This window comes from Epargyreus clarus, unplaced genomic scaffold, assembly GCF_041222505.1.
Source record: "Epargyreus clarus isolate Ecla_fem2 unplaced genomic scaffold, WU_Ecla_fem_2.2 ptg000001l, whole genome shotgun sequence".
Classification (NCBI taxonomy): Eukaryota; Metazoa; Arthropoda; class Insecta; order Lepidoptera; family Hesperiidae; genus Epargyreus; species Epargyreus clarus.
Genome location: NW_027332209.1, coordinates 7,390,682 through 7,412,621, shown reverse-complemented (window position 1 = coordinate 7,412,621; position 21,940 = coordinate 7,390,682). Strand labels below are relative to the sequence as shown.

The 21,940-nt window shown below is 35.7% G+C and overlaps 1 protein-coding gene and 1 non-coding gene across 2 annotated transcripts; both read right to left on the bottom strand.

Moving 5' to 3' along the window:
* Positions 1-3,521: 3,521 nt before the first annotated feature.
* Positions 3,522-11,365, bottom strand: LOC140757415 (uncharacterized). Its single transcript, XM_073093109.1, has 3 exons — positions 11,217-11,365; positions 9,449-9,669; positions 3,522-4,129 (listed from the first exon to the last, which is right to left on the bottom strand). Exons 1-3 carry the CDS (start codon positions 11,363-11,365, stop codon positions 3,522-3,524), a joined length of 978 nt encoding a protein of 325 aa, XP_072949210.1.
* An 8,730-nt stretch (positions 11,366-20,095) lies between these two features.
* On the bottom strand, positions 20,096-20,168 carry TRNAR-CCU (transfer RNA arginine (anticodon CCU)). Its single transcript has one exon. It is a non-coding gene; the product is annotated as a tRNA-Arg (tRNA).
* Positions 20,169-21,940: the final 1,772 nt, after the last annotated feature.

Sequence of the window (21,940 nt, the reverse complement as noted above, 5' to 3'; positions counted from 1 at the left end):
AAACATTTTACTCGTGTATCTCAACGCTTGAACAATTTATATTACCTGCAAATTTGTAGATAAAAAGACTCAATTTTCGATCTCACGTGTGTCAGCGACGCGGCAGTCAGCTACTGAGTCAAAGGCAGTATTTGTTGTTTCGTTAATCGGCTTAACCACCCGATTCAACACTTCTATTGGGCCTTTTGGTGCGACAGAATCGAAGGCGTTTGGAGAATTCATCGAAATTAATTCTCAGTTTGTTTGCCCATTGTAGGACTACCGACGGCTTTGCCTTTGTGTGGAAGGTTATTATTTATTTAATAAACGGTGACATCTCTTTGTCGAATGTGTTCCCAATCGACACACGAAGGCGTTAGCTCTTTGTGAAGCGGGTATTTACCGGCACAATTGCTTCCACACACGCACACACTCTATGCCTTCTATCAACTATTGCTTTTTTTACATTGATGAAAAAAGTCTCTTATATGTATTTGTCAATGCAGCAAAATGCATTCTTGGTACAAATAATTTAACAACATATATGTGTGTAATAAGTAGATATTCAGAATTTATCTATCATCTATATTCAATATACCTACTACCTATAGATATACCTACCTGCGTGTAGGTACTGCAGTATTTATACGAATCGTAAACCAAATAACATATACTATGAGAATATGCTACTTGTAGTGCCAAATATCTATACTTAAACATAATAAGATAAAATTAACTAAAACGAGTAGTTTAGTTAATTTGCATTGGAAATTGGACAAGCATTGGAAGAAGGAGGATCACAAAAGTAGCACTCAAAGTACTTGCTGATCATAACTTATCACAACTATCTACTAACCATCACACAAAAATATTGATAGTAGTTTCTACCATATGGTAGCCACTCTCAAGGTAGTAAATGTATAAGTTGTAGGTCGTAATCCAAAGGTATCACCCGATAAATGTAACTCAAAACAGGTGCAAGGAAGCACCTCGGCACCGGCATGTTTCAGTAATCGGGTCGCAAGCTATCGCTCGGCAGCCCACGATTAGATAAATGCGGGATCAGCTAATATTTAACCAGCAAACAATGGTCAGTCACATCGCATCCACCTCCGATTGACTCTACCTCACGTAGGTATGCAATCTATACTAATATTATAAAGAGGTAAAGTTTGTAACTTTCATTGTTTGTTGTAAGGGCTAATCTCGGATGTATAATGTAAGTTCGGAAATACTGAACCGATCATGAACATTCTCTCACAATGAGAAAGCTACACTATTCAGGAGTGCTATAGGTTATATTTTGTTATGATTGAACAAAAAGCGGGCGAAGCCGCGGGTAAAACTGTAATAAATAAAGGTGAAATTGGTACTAATATAGTGTCTAATGTTCTCACAACTGAATATATTTGAACTGTACATATACTGTGAAACATCAATATCGACATAAGTTACGCAAACTAATACTATTAATTAAGGTATATAATATAGGTTTTTATTAAAATATAACGTACACAAATGCGTAGACTGATTTCATTTAAACTTGTTTCCAAGTACCTACCACACTGTTACTTAGTTATTAATGGTTTGTATGAAAAATAATTTCTAGTTTATTTTTTCAAAAATCTATACTAATAATATTACCAGTTACTAATGTAAGCGTTCTCAAAAGTTATAATTACAATTTAAAATACTTAATCGAGTTATTTTTGCTATATATCGCTTACGATTGTGTATGATTCTTCGATTAATTTATTTCAAAAGTATAATTGTATGTGTGCTGTTTTATTTTTCTTAGGAAATATTAAAAGGAAGGTAAAGGTAATGTATATTGTTTGTATTTGTATATTGGTTGTATGTTGGTTATCAATAACAGAATAAATTCAATAATAACAACAAAGTTTTCTCAATCAATTTATATTCACATAATAATTTATATGTAACAACTTTTTTACAATTTGAAATATACAATTTAGGTAAGTATACGTAAAATTAGACAAAGTACCAACTGTACTAATTTAAAACTACTAAGTGGTAACAATGTTACCAAATGTTAGGTATTTTTAGTCATTTATTATCAGGTATTTTGTCTAATTTCCCAACGTCAACTAAATATTTGGACTAGTACCTAACTACATATAAGCCTGTATTTTTCTACTAGTCAAAAATACACTTATTACTAATAAATCGGAAAATAATAATTGGTTCCTGCTGCGATCTAAGGCGTTTTTAAAACCAATTATTAATCTACGACATAAACTAGGTAGGTATAGTCCGCGTAAAACTGCTAGTCCGCTCTGAATATAGAAATCAATCGCGTCGCCATAGCAAATTGTATGACTTCACCTGCTCGCAACAACTTCAGAGCAGACTAGCAGTTTGGCGCGAACTATACCTAAGTACCTATATTTAGTACATTTCCACGACTAAATTTAGTTGACAGCATTTCCAATCCCAAATATACATTAAGTACAGCATTCAGACCAATTCCTTTGTACACCCTATTTCTATTTATATTTTAAAGTACGCAATTAATAAATTTACTCTTTATAGTATATGTAGTATATAAATATTTATTTCCTAGACATATTCGACTATGATAATACTGAACCTTACAGCTAAATATTGCAATGTGATAAAATCTGGTCATTTCTCATAATAGATAGCTTAGACCTAACGTTTCATTGACTTTTTACAATAATATACAAAATTCTTTTAAAACGGAATGTCATAAATCACTGTTCGTCTTACAAGGGACCTTTCAAAACAATATAAAACTAAAGCGGCCGAGATCCAAAAAGTCCGAGCAATCGCTATAAGAAATTGTAGTTGTGTTTAAAATATTTTCACTTCAAATGATGATATTGTGAAAGCTCGACTTTTAAAGTAAAACATAAATAGGAACTCCAGATACCTTAAACATATTTGATTACAAAAATAATACTTTTCGTTCTAGTTTTAGTATTCGAGCTAAAAAGAAGGAATTACATTGTAATCGATTTCAATTTAACCGCATAGATACCTATGATTTTAAAATTCTATGGTAACATTTATTTTAATCTTTATTTGCAAAAATGTCGGTGACAAATAACGCCGATCTGTTTCTATGTACCGCTCATGTCTCTACATCTTATCAGTGGTCATATGAACCGATTGCATGAATCGACTAGATAAGCAACGGCGTCCCATCTGTAAGGGCGTTTTCACAGTTGCGTATTCTATCAAGGATACCTACCATGTAGATATGTGAACGTCGAATCGTGCTTGCGATATACACTTTACACATACGCGACAGACTCGCTGCGAGCAAGTCCGCAAATCGCCTTCCCAGACATACGTTGAAAAATCGCAGCCGCGATAAGACCCTTAGGAGATTAGTTATTCGAAGTATATTGACTATAACACTATGAAAGTAATTTATTATCACTGGTAAACAGAAAAGAAACAAAATGGCGTTACTTTCTGTGATATAAAGATACTTTAAGGAACACTCAACGAACGACTAGTAAACCACTAATTTGACTGGATACGGTGAAGTTACCTCACCACCAACAACCACCAGGCTGAGGTCCGTGGGGTCCTGTCACCGGGGGCTGGTGGTGCATTGGCTGATACGGAGGTAGCGACATGCCGAGCGGAGGTAGGCCATCCGGCTTACCGAGGCACGGCCTTCCATCCTTAACAAGAACGGGCACCGCCACTCGCCTCGGTGAGTTCAGGCCTCCGACATTCAAATCATGTGCGCCCTTCTGCTCCTGGACTGCTCTTTTCGTCTTGTACCTGTGGTTTTGGAACCATATCTTCACTTGCGTCGGGGTGAGTCGAATCAGGCTCGCGAGGTGTTCCCTTTCGGGAGCGGAGAGGTACCTCTGCTGACGAAACCGTCTTTCCAGTTCGTATGTTTGTGCCTTTGAGAATAGGACGCGGCGTTTTCGTTTCTTGTGCGCGAGGCTCGGGTCGGTATTTGTGTTCGGTGGGTGTTCATGGTCGTCGTCATCGTGCTCGATATCGTGGTCGTGGTCGTGGTCGGGGTCGATGTCGTGGTCGTGCCGCGGGTCGGTTACGGTTGGAGACGCTGCAGACGCGCCTACATACGACAGCTCGGAAGCCCGAGATGTACTGTCTGGACTAGCTTGTTGACCAATCACACCTGCAACAATGAAACATTTCGGTTAATTATTTTAAATCAATGTATTACAGTTTAAATTTAAGACTAGATAGCGTTATGTCCCAACTACCTACTTATATTAATTGGCACATAGGAATATTAACATTGAACATTTATTAATTTTGAACATTGGTTTAAGTTGAAGAAAGACTGCCATTTTTTTCTTTAAAATAAAATATTTTGTTTACAAGATTCTTGAAGTTCTGTAAGTTTATATCAACTAGATTGTGATTTAATTGTGGTGAAATAATGAAGCGGTACTTAAAATAGTTTAGTAGTTAACGGCGTATTTATACGGCAGGAACAATTGAATTTCGACTAACTTAACAATGAGAAATAGTGTAATAATCCAATTCAAACAGTTAATAATAACCATCTACATAAGTTGTAATGCGTGTAGCACTAAACACTCGTTTTGAAATCTCCACTTAATCTTTTGGGGTCGGGCTATTTAACTGCAACTAGGCTCGCAATAATGAAAAGGAAAAAAATCACAAATATTACATTGTTCGTACCCCTCGTATATTTGAGGCTTTTTCACACGGATATGATAATACAGGGCGGGAGGGAGGCTGGGCGTGGTGGCTGAGGGTGAGAAGGGAGGGGGAGACCACTCCCTCTCCGGCAGCTGTCTCTATTGTTCAGATTCAGATGATTCAACCGTCGTTAGGTCAAAGCGTGGTCTCGAATCCTAAGTTACGGAATAGCGGCCATCAATTACGAACGCGTAAATTAGAGCGTTCTACGACTGTCGGATGACATTATTTTCAAACGCTCTACTTTCATTATCTACTCTCAAAAAATATACTTATATTTGTAAATCAATGGCTATTTAAATTTAATAAGAGAAGTTAGGTATCACGTACTAAAGATATGATTATTATTCAATTTAGTCACTCAGGTATATGAGCACAAGAGAAATTGGGATGATGATAATTTACATGACGCAATCATTTTAGGAGCTTGAGTCGTGCTCACCGTAGAATAATGTTATAGGAATAATTTTATATATACGTAGCAGTACCATTTTTGATGATACCGTAGATACCCGAAATTAATACGCCCTTTATGGTAAAAAAAGTAACTACATAGAGTTACTAACCGTTACCCACGGCATTTCATCCTTCAAACAATACAAGAGCAATAAAATCTATAACTGTCATCGAATAATGAATTAATAGCGTCCCTAACAGCCGCAAACACGGTGTAATTGATAGTCGACAGCTGCTCATGGGCTTCGTCCATTGGTGACAGATTCGTTCTGCTACGTGCCCCTCGGTTGCAATAAACCAGTGTTTCTCAAAGGTGATAACGCCCCCTTGTGGGAACACAAGGCTCACAGGGGGCGCTAACGGGCCCAGAGAAATCGTAGGATATGAAATATTTCGAGTGGTGTGTGAGTGTGACTAATTTGGATTTTTTTTAATATGTTAATTAAAATCAATATCGAAAGTTCTTTCTCCATTATCTTTTTTAATAGGACTTTTTGAACATTTTGGGGCGCTAGGAAATAATCTATTTTCAAAATGGGCGGTAATCGAAATAAGTTTGAGAACCTCTGAACTAAACAATCAGAATAAGCTACCGGTCCGGGGCGTGATCGACCCCGTGCCGCGGGACCCACGGCAATTTATCTTTATCCAACACATCGTTTAAAGCCACTATCTGTGCAAATTGCCGTTCCTCTATGTTGTATCTATCTTTTGAACTAGAAGTAGATAATGCTGTTGATACTGGTTTAACCTATTAGATATTACTTTATATACATTCTATAACCTGCTTATTTCAAAATACCTATGATACGCCTACTGCGAATTGAAACAAAATCTATCAATGATTTTATTACTTTTTTTTTTATAAATAACCTAACGATAGAGTGGGCGGCTTCATGATGGACAATAGTCATTTTGGCATATGGACATTTGCAACACCAGAGGAGTCGCCAATGCATCGCAGGCTTTAAAATATTTTTTTGAAGAGTCATAGCCCTCTGGGAATCCCAGACATAATGACCTACTGTCAAACACGCTGCCTAAATACTAAGTCTATTAAATAAAAAATCGCATTATTTGTTTTTAACATGAACAACTTAAACCAATGAAACACGGAAGACAGTGTAACTTTTTTGTTGAACAAGCAATCGAACGTGCTCACAATGAGTGCCGAAATATTTGATAAGCGATAAAAATAATTAATGACAACTACAGATTAGCGGGTGAAGGCACTCCACTGGAGGAGCATTTCAAAAATAATCTCGGCCTCTCGAATACGACTACCAAACACCTATTATTTTCGAGTGGGTCAATATATTTGTGTATGATAATTTGAGCAACTCGTCGTCGCATAAATCATTTAGAGGATTTTTTAGATAAGGATGACACTTATATATTACACAAGTACGAGTACCTACGCACTACCTTCTTTAAATAGCTAATAAAACGTATATCTATACTTAAAGGCGTCGAATCAAAAATTATTGGATGGAATTTACTGGTCAATTAAAGTGGACGTAATTAAACTAGATAATTATGCACATGCATACTTTATACATTAACAGCTACTTATTAGCCATAGGTACACTAAATTTAACCTGAAACATTTTTTTTTTTTAACCATTTGAGGATCTTCTATTTCACGTCACTATCTTTATTAATGGTAAATTCTTATTAATTGTTGCAATAGATTGCAACTCTGCCTGTTTAAATAAATAAACGCGGTATCTCTGATCTATATTCCGTAAACAGCTATGGAATATACCATGTATGTCACATTTATCCTTATCGTCGGATAAAAATGTCATTTCTCGGAGCGTGGTATTAAAGTTGTGGATATACTGAATAAATATTATGAAAAACGCGTTGAATATTTTGTCATAATTGCTTAGCGGTTTTTTTATCGCCCGCTTATTTTCAAGCCACTAATACAAGTAGAAATATGCACCGATTCTGTTTTGAAACCTACACTATTGTCCTAAACGCGAAAAATATCAGTAACCATCCTGATATTCCACATAAAATAGGTACAATTTACTAATGAGTCTTTATTCCAAAAAATGAGTTTTAGAATAAAAAAAGTCTAACAAAGGTATTACTCTCACGATAATTATGAAATATTGTTTGCATTTAATAATATATATTATATATTTTATTTTTCTATATATGTTATTAAAATAGGATCAAAATAGCATTTTATCTTTTGCATGAAATCGGTATTTAGAAATAAAAACACAAAAACTTGAATAATTTTGAAGGTGGTAGAACCCTTTGTGGTTCGACTCCGGCGGCACCACCGCCACACCTATTTCAACCTAATAACAGCAGTGTTAAGCGCTGCTGTGTTCCGGTTTGAAGGGTGTGGTAAGGGAGACAGACTTTTCCGAGGCGTTCCAGCTTAGTCCTCAGGGGTAGCGGCGCATCTGTGGCCGACCTCAGCTAGGAATATCTAATCCTATCTGGGGTTGATTACAGATGTCCATGGGCGGCAGTAGCCACTTACCATCAGGTGGACTGCATGCTCGTCTGCTACTCTTATATTATAAAAAAAAAAAAAAAATATCTCAAAAACAAATCACTATCGGCTAGGGTACTTACTGACAAAATGTATTGCTAATGAGCTCTACTTTTACCCCTCCAAGGGAATGTATCGCATTTTCAGTAACCCTGCATATTTAGGTAAAATACTCATATCTCGATATATCTATATAAATTTCAGTTTACATCTCACGTTTGTCTTTACGTTAGCGATAGCCGTATCAAGTTCAGTTGGTTGCGATATTGTATACCATGTGATGGAAATCATCAACAGATAAGTTATTACTCAATTTGCTATCTTGAACAAGTAGATGGATCAACTGGTCTTAAATACATATTTCGTGATGATTTTGTTACTGCTTATATTAGTATTATTGAAGCTCAAAATATTTCTCAAAATATTTAACTTACGATTAATTTGGAAACGTGTTCTTTATTAGACCCTTTTCACAGTTTTCTAGCTGAACCAAGTTTCGCGGTTTCTCTTGCCTTCTATTATTATTAATCATTAGAAAAGTAAATAAGATTTAGTTCTTGCGATTCAGGTTACATTGAGATACCTAAAATTATACCTAATAAAAAAATGTATTTTTGCACAAGAGCTACATTATTTTAAAATGTGAGGGAGTATCACCTTCACAAACATACGCAATATTTTTTTATTTATTAAGATTACCATAGGAGAGCAGTTAATTGATAGTGGCTACTCATCTGTATAATGTAGGAGTGCATGTACGAGATTTACAATTACAGCCACTACATTTAGCACTCGCATTGTGAAAAGCTGTAACAAACTTATATAAACTTAAATGGAGCACCATTATCTGAAGTTGTTCTCCATTCACAAAATGTAGTACCGTACCTACCAGTAAGTAAGAGTGTAGTGTTTACTAACAATCGTGAGTAAGTATCTCATTGACTAATGTTTAGTTAACTAACTAACCGGCGGCTGCCATGAATCCAATCAACTTTTTGTATTACTTTAATTAAATTTATGATAATTATAAGATTAAAGACACTCTTTTTTAAGATAAGTATTTCATTAAAAACAATTTTGTGTAAGTAAACACTTTTTGAAATATTTGATTTAAATCAGTTTTTTGACGAAGTATATCTACCTACTGTACGTACAATTTTCTTTTTCAGATGACAAATGTCCTCATAGCTTTCCGTTTTGTTATATACTTAGCTTATAATATAGTTTTGATCGGTTACAAGTCTATACAAATATAAGTTAATTTTTGAGCATAGGTAAATGATAATACGCAGGGTATCATAACAATTCATTTTTTAAAGAGCCGGTAAATTAAAAATCAAATTCTGTACGTCATCATACAAGTAACTAAGTGATTCTGATTTTGGTAAATTTATAATATTTTAAATGTGTCGCAAGTAGGTAAATGATACAGCAATACGTACTTTTGGCAATATCTGAGTTTTTAAGAACTTAAATTTTACTCTATAAAGTGCTTCATGCAAAATACATTTTTTTAAACTGCATATAGTCTTTTGTTCGTCAAAAGGTAATTAATCAATTATTCTTGAATTAATCAATCGTGTGATGTCGGCCAGCCGCGACCGCTCCACAATTAATTATGATAATAATAAATTATGAAAGATAATTTAGTGGCGGTACATTTGTTTTATTTTTTATTGCAATACCTAGATATTATGGTATAGGACACCTCATCTAACTTTTTTGGATGTAAGTAGTACACGCTTCATATTAAAAGAGGGAAAAAATATGATAAGATGCATGCCTAATGCTTACCAGTAGTCTCATGTTGTTCCAGGGATAGCCAGGGCTGGTGATGTCTCAACAGCTCGTGGGAGTAGTGATGCTGGGGAGGCGCATATGGTGGAAGATCCAAGGAGCAGCCACCCAGGGCGCCCTGTGGAGGCGCCTCTAGACCCTTCGCTTCATTAAGGCCCAAGATATCAGATATTTGGAACCCGGGCCGCTGTCCCGGCATCTTCATACTGTCCAAGAGCCTGCACAAAAAGAAAATACAAATTAAAACAAAGAACATACATTAAAAAAAGTTTATTATGATGTCTTAAGTTACAGTCAGTTGAGTGTAGCAGTAAGCCTACGTAACCAACGACTGATATGACAAAAAACATTGTATTTCTTATGCCTTATTTCGTATAAATAATTGGAAGATAGAAAAAATACTTTATCACAAATGTGCAGGTGTTCATACTAATTTATTGGTATTAAAATGTAGAATGATCATGAAGTAGACGTACTTCTGAATAAGAACCTAGATCACAAACTCTTCCGCTCTACCATCCGAAATAGGTAACTAACGGAAAAAAGTATCGAAGCCGTAACCAAAACCGTTTAAAAACTAAGCTAAGATGAATAAATAAATCAAGTCCGAAGTACTGTTGGACATCTGTTTACAAAGGAACAACTAAAATATACCGATCAGTTAACATCATCTTAACAAACAAGTGACAAGCACGTCTTGAGGGCTTGTAATTGAAAGAAAACACAGAATTCCATCTTCAAAACGTAGGATTGTCAAAAGAGGGCTCTCGAGAAAACGTGACCCACATAAAGAAGGCGGTCGGGGTTTGAATGAGAGCGTATCTTAACAGTGTGATGTCTATTAAAACATCGGAATTACATGTAGACGTGAGATGTTCCCGCGGTCTCGTACGTGACGGCGTGAAAAGGCGGCACTCTGGCACCTACAACGTCCTTTAGCAGGTTGTAAACAGGGCTATTAACAACCTCTCACTAAGCATCCGGTGGACACTGTCGCATGTCACGATTTTCCAAGTTTAGGATACACCAGTTTTACTATTTGAAGACATTCTACGATTCTATAGGATACTCGTCTACAAACAGTACAAACTCACGTTTAATAAAAACGCGCAAAAGTTAATAATTCCAATTTCGTTTTACCTTCAACATTATATTTTTAACACCTCGATTGAAACTTTTTTTATGAAACGTGGGTAGGTAATTAAACAAATATCTACGAGTACCTACACCTGTGAGCTTAATTTCCATTTGAACATTAGGTGAAATTGTATGTTTATTTTACCGGTTTTTTATGAAATTCAAGTAGCACAAGCATGATGATGAAGCATGCAATCAACCTTAGGGGGATAGAGTACGCATATAATATCTATATGCCATCTAAGATCGACCTCGGGTTAACACTATTGAACACTAAATTAGATTGCCTTTTAATTACTAATATAAAGCAGCAATTAAGACTGCTCAGCAGAATGTAGGTACGACGACAAAACCTCAGAACCCGTACCACGTAGAGCCCTACCACTTTAAAAAATACGTTATCCACGCAACTAGGTGTGACATATTAGTTTACCACTATCTATCTAAATTGTTTTTGATCTACATCAATTCTATTTTCTTATATTAAACTTAAACTTTTCTGTTCAACCGAATAATAGAGATCAACGAAAAAATCTTAACGGAAAAAAAAAATTCTTGATCAACGCGTCGAATTGATTCGTATCGTATTCGATTATCACATATTTCACACACACAATCCGTCGCTCACCCAGGGAAAGCGGAGCGGAAGGCGGCCGGGTAGAGCGCCGGCAGGAAGGCCGGGCCCCATGGCGGCAGCAGGATGGGGCTCCACGCCAGCAGCGACGCCGGCGGCAGCAGCGGCGGCGGCGAGCGCGCCTCTCCTTCCTCGCACTTCATCTCCCGAACGGGAGAACTCGCCTTCGGAATAATCTTGACGACGGAACGAACCGCTTGTGACGACACGTGCTGCGTCTCACGACGCCGCGCCCGCACTAAACAACCCTCGAGTGGCCCTCGGGGTGAAGAACACCCCGCGCCGCCCTCGTGCCTCGACAGCCTACTCAGCTCCGTTGAGGGTGCTCAATTCACGTGCACCAATGAACGTCCGCGGTCGCCTGGGCGGGACCCCGGCCGACCAATCGCAGGCCTCCTGAAGCCTTCCCAACAAAAAAACTGAAGTATACACTTTGAATAAAGGAGCTTTCGACGTAGCACGTTACGTTATGTCGCTTTTTGTAATGAGTGCGCGCGTTAAGCCCATTGTTGAGGCCGGTTCGTTATGGACGCCGCTCTAAATGCCCCGGATAACGATTTTCATTTAGAGTGTTTTTAATAACATCGTGTAAGCCTATGTCCATATTATTTTTTCTTTACTTCTCTTTTACTTATTTTTTTCAAAAATGTTCCCAAAATAATTATCTTCAAATTAACAGAGATACAATTATTTAGATTCAGATAGGTATTGAAAATTAATGTGCGGATGGGATGAACGTAACATCTAAATTATTTTAAATAGAACCTTATAGATATTTAACCTCATATAAATCAATCAAATCAAATCATTTTTTTTATCCAAAATAGGTTCTTTACAGAGCACTTTTTGAAAGTCAATAGAACTACCACCACTTCACAAGGTGTTTCGTTATGGAGAAGAAGTTACGTTTAAGTTTGCGGTTTGATGAGGTTTAAGTTTGCGTCGATGACAAGATGAATTAAGATGGTAGGTAGGTATCTTATCCGTAACTTCGTAACTTTTTACCTGACTTACCAAAGGAAAGAGGTTGGGTACCTATATATTTTTAATATTATTCGTGATATAGTTATTGGGAGGGTACACGAGATGTACCCACAGCTGAATGCAAGTCGAAACATGTGCAAGTTCTTAGCATTGTCAATCACAGACAAACAATAGGTAGAATGTTGTTCAAGTTCTACGAACAGGTAGAAGTCCCATGGTTATCAGTTTATGACTTGCACGTGTGCGCGGTGCATTGTTTCACAAATTTTTCTATCAGTTGTCTGAATGACCAAATTCATACTCAGTTGTATTTAAAATCGTTTGTTCTTAAAAGTGCCTTTGACTGATAGTGCACAGATGTTTCGCATCAAGTACCGTGATATTTTTGATGAGCTTTATAGAATTCCTCTGGCAAATCTATTCAAATGGTAACATAGAGACAAAGAGATTTTTAATACACTACCTGTTTAATAAATAAAAGTTTAGGTTTTTTTTTTATTACAAACCAATAATTTTGATTTCTAAGAGGTAATGGAAAATGCGCATTGTATATCTATACTAATATTATAAAGAGGAAAACTTTGTTTGTTTGTTTGTTTGATTTTAATGACCTGTTCATTACAATCAAAAACTACTGGACCGATTTTAAAAATTCGTTCATCATTCGAATGCTACATTATCCACGAGTAACATAGGCTATATTTTATATGAAATATATTTGATAAATAGATTTTGAGGCGGTACAAAGTTTGCCGGTTCAGCTAGTAACCTATAATGAGAAACTTTCTATTCAAATTCAAAAAAACATATTCAATATAGTACACTTACGTACCTACATAGCTACCTATAACTTGTGCCGATAGTACATCAATGGATGTGTAACATTTGACTTCCCGAATTCAAAGTTCTATCAACATACCTACTGGGTTCATAAGTAAGAATAATAATAAAATAATACAAATACTATTTTCACAGTGAGACTATTGTCCAATTTAAAATTTTATAGGGCCTAATGTAGAGACAAATCTATTCTTATTCAAACCATCCATAATTAAGATAATTTGTAACCTATTGGAATTATAAAAAGTAATAAGTCAGATGAGCTTTGGAAGTGCAGGTGTGCAAGATATATGTACTTAATGAAGTATTTTATTGACTACAGCACTAGAACTAGAGTCTAAAGACCCATTCACACAAAAGGTAAGTGATTGTCACTAGCATAATAGGATTAGTTTTACAACCGCAGGTGTGCAACTGCAGATTAGTAAAGAACAACCCGAGGCATTTTGAAAGAAAAGTCGAGCGGGATTACCGAACTAATAACAAACAGATTTTAATATGTTTATTGTTTATTGACTAAATACGGTGATCAAATCTCACAGGTGTTTCGGATTCAGATTTTAATTTCTGAAATATTATTTCAAAAGATTGTAGATTTTTACAAGTGTTTGAGTCAATATTTGGGTGTTTAGTTTAACTATTCCATCTACAAAGATAGTTAGATTGTTATTTGTCACAAGCTTTATTCAAAGTTGTTACCTACTCTACATTAAACATTAGAGTCATGTAGAGTTCTTAGAATTTTGCGGAATTGGAAATTGACGATTAAAACCCCTTGTACCTAGTTCGATTCCGGATTCCGGAGGTACCACCCCTATTAATGCTTAATATCAAAGGTGTTAAATTCTGCTGTGTTCTACTACTGCTGGTGGACTAGATGCTCGTTTACTCAAAATTTTATCTTTGATTATACAAGCCAATTCAGTGATAATCGAACTTATAATTACTGTGACTAATTCCTCGTTATTCGATGCAAGTTGCGGTGGTACCATAATGCGCAACTTTAATAATAAAATCGATGCCTCAACCAGCCCGCTAAAGGGCAATAACAAAGGGCAATTATTTATATTGGGAGCGATCCCCTAAGTGGCGTGCAACGAACGAACATGAATCGTTTAATTGACTTATTGAGAATGAGTTTTTAAAATATCTATCGGAACCATCGCTGATCGACGCATCGGTTTAAGTATAGTATAAGTAAGTAAATTAGATTATTTATAAAAGGTAAATTTCTACGAACGACATATCTTGAAATCTAAACACCTTTCGTCAAAAGTACGTACCTAGTTGAAATTAGTAATATAATATATTTTACCCGGTAGCGTCTATGCCTATAATTTTAGATCATAGTTTCTATTGCAGTTCATTTACGTTAAGCGGCCTCACAAAAGCTAAAATTAAAAAAAGAATAGAATAATATCGTTTACCGTTTTTTTTTTCAGGTTTCACACACACTCTATATATAATTGTTGAATCTCTACATTTTATTTAATTAGCTAAATGAGGTACATCTACAGTAAACAATTATTAAAACGGGTTAAGTATATAGCGTAATAACTTTTAAGAATACATTTTTATGGCATACATTTTTTATGACATAGATAAATAAATCACCTACTCTTTACAATAAATTATTGGAATAAAATTATTCAAAGAATTGTTTTATCTTTCAAATTTCGGTGTTCTATAGAGAGGTAAGCTGCGCCAGATTTGGTGAGGGTTATAAGCAGGTGCGCTCGCCCTCCTCACAAACTTCAACCTCCCACAGACAGAATACTGTTTAACAATTGTACTCATAGAAATTCAACTGTACACCTACCCAATGCAGTAAGTCGAACGCATGCGTCATATTCATAATCTGTACTTCGAAACCTATTATACGTTCCTATGTCTGGAAATTTTTCATGTATTTCTTTGCAAATGTTAAGTAAATAATAATATAGCCACGGAAAAGTGTGTAAAAATTATAATCATTTTTAAGTTCCAGTCAACAAGAATGCAGCTCTACAATGTTGTTATACGGCAAAAATATATAGGTAGAAGACATAAAACCGCAATGGAACCACGAAAATCTATGTCAGATAATTTCACAACCTGCTCGGTACCTATCTGATGTCCTAATGACTAACAAAATGCAGAATAAAATGACAAGACAGTGTAATGCACTTATATAAGTGCGTAACCCACTCGCAATAAAAAAATACTTAAAATGTACTCTTAACTTCTAAAATAAAAAACACCGTGTTATATTTGTTATTGCACATATCGATGAACTAGTTACGAGGCATTAGGAGTTAGTTGCGCCAGATTTATTGAGGGGAGGTCAGCAGGTGTGTTTACCCTCTTTAACACGGATCAGTAAGCTGCAAAAACCCCAACAATATCCGATGCGTAATCGCTATACTCTTTTTTGAATAAAATATTATCATAGACACTAATTAACATATTGTTAGAATTGGCACAATGATATTGTACAATGTATGACGATAGGTGGTTAGTAGTTTGGTCAATTAACCAAACAAGGGCACTCCATGAATGAAGAAAATCTTTTCAAAATATTAGAAAGAAGATTGTGTAAGATAAATTTTAGAAAGAAGATGTCTTTAAAATATTTTTTTATTTCGTGACATGCGTATTACAAAAACTAACATACATTTTTATTTTTCGAGTGGTGATCACGCGTTGACTCGTAACTCAGGTAACCGACCAAGTGAATCGAAAATATGAAGATGAAACCCTTTAATTCAAAAGTATGGAGCCACTTACCTAACTACTAAAACTAAAATACCTATGTCCTCATTAGTCCTTAAAATGCAAATAGATGAATGGTAATCATAAAATGCTAATAGATAACAGTGGTATTAAACAAACATATAAAGTAGGGCTCGGTATTTGAAATAGAAGACTCACAAAACGATTCATTTAAATCAAATAAGACATCATTAAGCGCTGAACCATAAAAGCGTATCGTGGAAGCGTAGGTTCGCATTTGCATCGGTTAATGATAAAATAATGGGGGTTGATAGTGAGCACGATAGGAAAGTAATTTTTGTAAAAGTTTAATACATATAAATATATAGGTACTGTGATGTGCCCGCGCTGTCCGTACCATGCGCCAGGGATCACAAGAAAAAACACCCCATGACCAAACTTATTCCCTACCATTACCTCTTTTCTACAGTACACCTCAATAAACAAATTACTCTACTTTCGTCTAATGTCATGTCTGCGAACACGGAGATGTCTTCAAAATTAAAGTTAGCATTCAAGGTTAAAAGATAATAAGCTAAATTCGTTTCTACATTGCTGTTTTTCGTGACAAAACAAACTGATGTTGTGCATAGTACAGCAGTCAGCACCTATGGCACTTAAGGCGAATTTATGACGAGGAAAGTTTCCAAATGTATCGAAGTTGAGCTCGATTACGAGCGAAGAGAGAAGTCAATGGGTTTTCACGAATATTTCGTTATGGCAATCTGGTTAGGCGCATCGTGTCTAAATGGGCGACGGCACGGCAGGCCGCGAAGAGGGTTTCCAAACCAATTAAGGGTTCCACGAAGGTCTGGGAGAGCGCGCAGCTGACGGATTATGAGCTCGATGGCACTCAGTACGCCGATCCGCCGCCGTCGGGACTATAGGTGTGGGACACGCGAGGGAATGTACCTTTCGTACCCGGTCGAACACTTTAACTTTTATTACTAAAACAAAGCTTTACAAATCCACGGAGTCTCTACTTGTAAAGGTAAAAATGTAATTTTTCATTCTACACAAACTGGAGTAAGGATCTGTTTATGATTTCGTAATAACCGCAACCTGCTCATTTGTACTATACCAAAATATTAAAAGGATTTTTTGCTAAAGTAATTTTGATGGATCTTTCTGTTAATTCTCATTTTTTTTCTTCATAACAGATTCATTTTTATTTCTAAACATAACCCCCACTAGTATTTCTCTCACTTAAAATTAAATTCAATCGATTCTTAATTTCATTTAATTAAAGTTGAATTCAAGAAACAACCATTTATGTCTTGAAAGTACAGTAGGCTAGAAGGTTCTTTACTTTGCTACCTCCCGTGACACATCGGCTAGTGAAATGAATCATTTTAGGTCCTTGAAAAAAGATATGGATAACTGTATGAACACACAATTCCAATTAAAAGATATATACCTACTTAATATTAACTTCGTTCGAAATCGTTCGAAATCGTTCTTAATTCAGTAGCTTCTATAATAAGTAGGTAGGTATGTAGATTGTTGTCCCTGTAGTTCCGGGACTAAAATAGGGCTACGGTAACTCCTGCCTGTCGTAACAGGCGACTAAAGGGGGGCTTCCGGAGTTGCGGGCGGCAAGAGTGGGAGCTCTAGTCGTCCAGTAAGCGATCCCGGGAAGGACGGCGGTATGTGTGGTGGTATAGCGTCGTGTACACCAAATGGTGCGGGAGGAGCGAAAACTGCTCCCCCAGGGCAGAGCCCGATCGGGGCATCGCGCTTAGAGGACTCCGGTTGCGTTCCGTCGGAGATCCTGGAGTTCTCCAACAAGCGTTGAGGACGACCACCGGGGGGGTTTTAGTGCGGTAAGAATCCCACATAACCCGGCGTCGCTCCCACGTCGTCGGGTACATTTTGTAGGTTTCCCCCTCGTTAAAAAAAAAAAGGTATGTAGATTGTAGGTATAATAAAGAAATGCTGTATTAAATCATTTCAGTAAGTACCTAAATGAGTGAATTAAGTTTTTGAAGCCACTGAAACTAAGTTCGTAAATACGACATTTTGATTGTATTAAATATACAGATTTTTTATTGCTTGGACAACTCAAGCCCTAAACAGAAAAAAGTGGCGTGCATTGGCGAAAGGTTGAGAAAGCAGAAGAAGAAATATACTTACTTACTTTAGAACAAAGTGATATGCATTCGTAACCAAGTCTCTACAATATAGTCAATTGCAATGCACTTGGGTTAAATCACCGCCGGTTTTCGCGATGTCGCGTGCACACGAGGCTTATAAAACTCGTCTATCCTCGTATCTTTTCAAACAATTTCAAAAATAATATTTATAATATTATGTACTATCTCTTTAACTTATTACTTGTTATTCGTATTTAATTATGGTATAGTTGTATAGTTTTCGTTGGTCGGTAATGCAGCAATGTCCCAATCTTTGGGCATACTTTAGACATATTGTAATATTTTCAAAAGCTCATACATGCAATGATTTTTTCTCATTTTTATTTTAGAAATACTAAAGACACAAAATGAGTGATAATACAAAAACCTTCCTACATTTAGATAAATTTATCGAATTTGAATTATGTATACCACTAGCTAGGTTTAATAAAATAATGATTAATTCTAATTCAGTAGTGTACCTATGCACTGTATTTGTACAAAGAGACCATTTTAATTTCGTAAAATAGGCAAACGATACTAAAGAAACGTTGTAACACTTGTACCAATAACAATTGACAGTCATTCTATATTTACATAATATTTTTAGATGCCAAAATGTTTAGATAACGTATTTTAAAAGATTCGGTTCCAACGTTTGCGTTGGAAATAATAGTTAGTTAGTTAGTTTGCTAAATAATAGTAGTGGTAGACTACCTACTTATTTTATTAGTATACCTAAAGACATTCGGAGAAACATGACCAAGACTACATAGTACCTATATAATGCCACTTTTAATTACATTAAAATTAAGAATATTATGAAAACTATTTATTAAATACACGAAAATTTGAAATCTTTTCGAATGAAGAAATACAATTTATTTTAATATACAATTTTCGACTTCAATAAATGTCACAGACACGCAATAATTATTCCAAGAGGTTCCAAGCATTATAAATCGATTCTTAGTGCAATAAACATACGTATAGTTGTTGTATCGGTAGTCCTCTTCCATTTGCGGCTGCCGGTACTGGCAATTGGGGTCGGCTCCGTAGTCAGGGGGGATGATAGACCAGCTGCTGTCGTAATTGTAGTATTCGCCATAGCCCATCTCGTTGTCGCCCATCATTCTCATTCTACAATCCTATCCACTTGATTCTATGCACTTTCCACTTAACTACTGAGTCAATCGTAAACAGAGTTCGTTATGATTGTCAATTTAATCCAACTAAGGAATTAAATCTCCGATGATAACATGTTTTATTGTCGCGAATTATCAGTGACAGGACAGGGTTTACAGCCGAGGATAGTCTCGGTAGGACTGCAGCCGATCGTATCGGCTGATCGATGCTTCACCGGGCGTTATCAATAAAATTGTGCTGTTATCATATCTAACAGCTTTCCCCCATGATAGGAGATTTTTATAAACGCGACAACTAGAACCGACGCCTATATTGCAGAAGATAGCTTTATCTGTGTCAGATGCAAGGAAAACGTGCCACTGTCAATAGTGGTATGTGTGTTATGAAATAGGGAATGACAGGTTATGGAATAATTGTAAAACTTGATAACACCGGGTGGACAGTTCGTAGTATTAAACTAGGTTCAGATCCTAATTCCAGACAGGCATGTTTAGGGCTTTGTTGAAAGTTCGGCATAAGTTCAAAAATGTTCATGGGGTGTACCTACCTACAATTCACCACGACCATAGTACAAAATATATTTTTTGTTCCAGCAGATGTTTATTTTTCTATAATTTATTTATAGATATGTACTACAATCAACTTAAACATTTAGTGACATTCTATTTCATTAATATTGAATAAGTATGATCTATTTCATTTAATAACAAGCCGTAACTAAATAGCCTACTTTCATTTAATTATTCAAATAAATATTTTATTTTATTTATTATTATAATAAGTGTATGAAAAAATATAAAACGATTTGTTTATGTTATGTATTATGTACCTACTAAAATTTGATTTCGTTGACTTTAAACAAAATTACATTTAAAATATAAAAAACAAAGCTCAACAAATTTTTAAATATAAAAATGATAAAACCTCGCCAGTTGCTTTTGCCACCTTTTAATTACCAAACACTGACTTAATCTTATTAGACGAATTCGCACGTCAGCTCTGTAAAAATATTGTTCACTTTACCTCTGGTGGGACTCGAACCCACAATCCTCGGCTTAGGAGGCCGATGCCTTATCCATTGGGCCACAGAGGCGTGCGGGAGAGCGACGAGTTGAGGCGGTCGGTCTCGGCGGCCGAGGTTGCGTCACCGCACGTCACGCGCACGTTCACACCACCAATTAACGAGAGCCTGATAACTGATTACTTATTATATTTATGCTCGAGTTTGAAATATATTGAATATCAATCTGCACTTGTTTTTTATTCTCCACCAGGCTACTAATATTTGCTGGTTACTAAAATCTATCTAGTCTTTCTATTTAGATAATATTATGTAGGTTAAACATACATTCAACCATAAATAAAAATAAAAATCTATAAATAAATATTATCAATTAATTTCAAATTTCGTCTATTTCGCCTATGAGCGACTCCACTTTTCTTACACCAACTATAATAATCTATTTTCTAATAGAATTCATGGAGCTGGAACACACATCAACGAAGGTAAGTAGTTCTAGTTTCTTAATGTCCTGAATAAGCAGGTTACATACAAACATTTGACCTAAAATATTAGACTATTTAGTAGTAATTACATATAGGTATGAAAGCATAAAATAGCCATTCACATTAGAGGAAAATGTTTCTATACCATACACAAAATAATTATAATATTTTGAGTTTTTGTTTAAAAAAATGCTACTATAAATAGGACCTTGGGCTGACAAGAGCGTGGGCCTAAACTATTCATTCAAATGCCAAACAAGTTTCGAACACCTATATTTTGTGAAAAGTTGTCATACAACATCGTCATAGTGATTCGAGCGCCTCATTAGGGATCGGTAATTCGGTACGTACTAGTATAAACTGGAATTGATTCAAAGTCAAAGGAAACCTAATATCAAAATAATGACGTTACAACAACAATAACAATTAACATAAACTAACTTTAAATACATTAATGTTGTAAGACTATAGTAAAGTATTACAGTAGGCTACAATGTTTTTATATCCCACTAGTTTCTGCCCGCGGCTTCGCCCGCGTTAAAAGAAAATAATATGACGTACTAACAAACATAAAACTGAAAATTTGTACCTTCATTGGAATGTCATTGGTGCCATCTGGCGAAAACTGGTCGTACCAACTCTGAAACCTTCGTGGGCTCATTGACAACAACTTTGCTAAAGATCATCACTTGATCAAATGCATAGTTTACGATTCAATTCTTACTAATATCGATTAAAATAATCTATTTTTTTGGTCCAAAAGATCGATTCTCCGATTAATCGATCACATCTCGCCGATTTCCGGGATAAAAACTATCTTATGTCCTTTCTCCGGTCTCAGACTATCATTTTACAAAATTCCATTCAAATCAGTTCAGTCACAGTATAATGATCTATATGTAGATATATAGATATTTGTACCGTGGTTCAGTGGTTTAGGCGTGAAGAAGAGGCATACAGACAGACAGACAGTTACTTTCGCATTTATAATATTAGTAGGGATTAATTATAAGGAGAGAACGGTTATGCTGAATTTCGGATTTATATGGTAGCAAGTGTTGTTGAACGTATATATCACGCAGTTGAATCAAAGATTATTACAAAAATTAAACTCAGGTGTAGCGAACTTTTGTGAAAGTGTACAACACAAGCACTACATTCCACGTATTGATTGAAGCGCATAATAAGACTCATATCTCATATAAGGTCCTCTGAGCCAAATTATTAATGGTATATGTGACGTTGTTCACATAAGTGTTTTATCCCTGAAGCTCAATTAAAACGTCTCATGTAAGTATTGTCCGAATCTAAATACATATAGGTACACTAAGTTGCTGCTATTATGCAGATAAACGTAGG

Bases quoted from the DNA above. Each gene is read 5' to 3' on its own strand.
- LOC140757415 (XM_073093109.1), bottom strand. From the start codon at position 11,365: ATGAAGTGCGAGGAAGGAGAGGCGCGCTCGCCGCCGCCGCTGCTGCCG. The intron at 9,670-11,216 runs GTGAGCGACGGA...CTTTTTGTGCAG, and splicing joins TTCCGCTCCGCTTTCCCTGG to GCTCTTGGACAGTATGAAGA. The intron at 4,130-9,448 runs GTAAGCATTAGG...TCATTGTTGCAG, and splicing joins GGAACAACATGAGACTACTG to GTGTGATTGGTCAACAAGCT.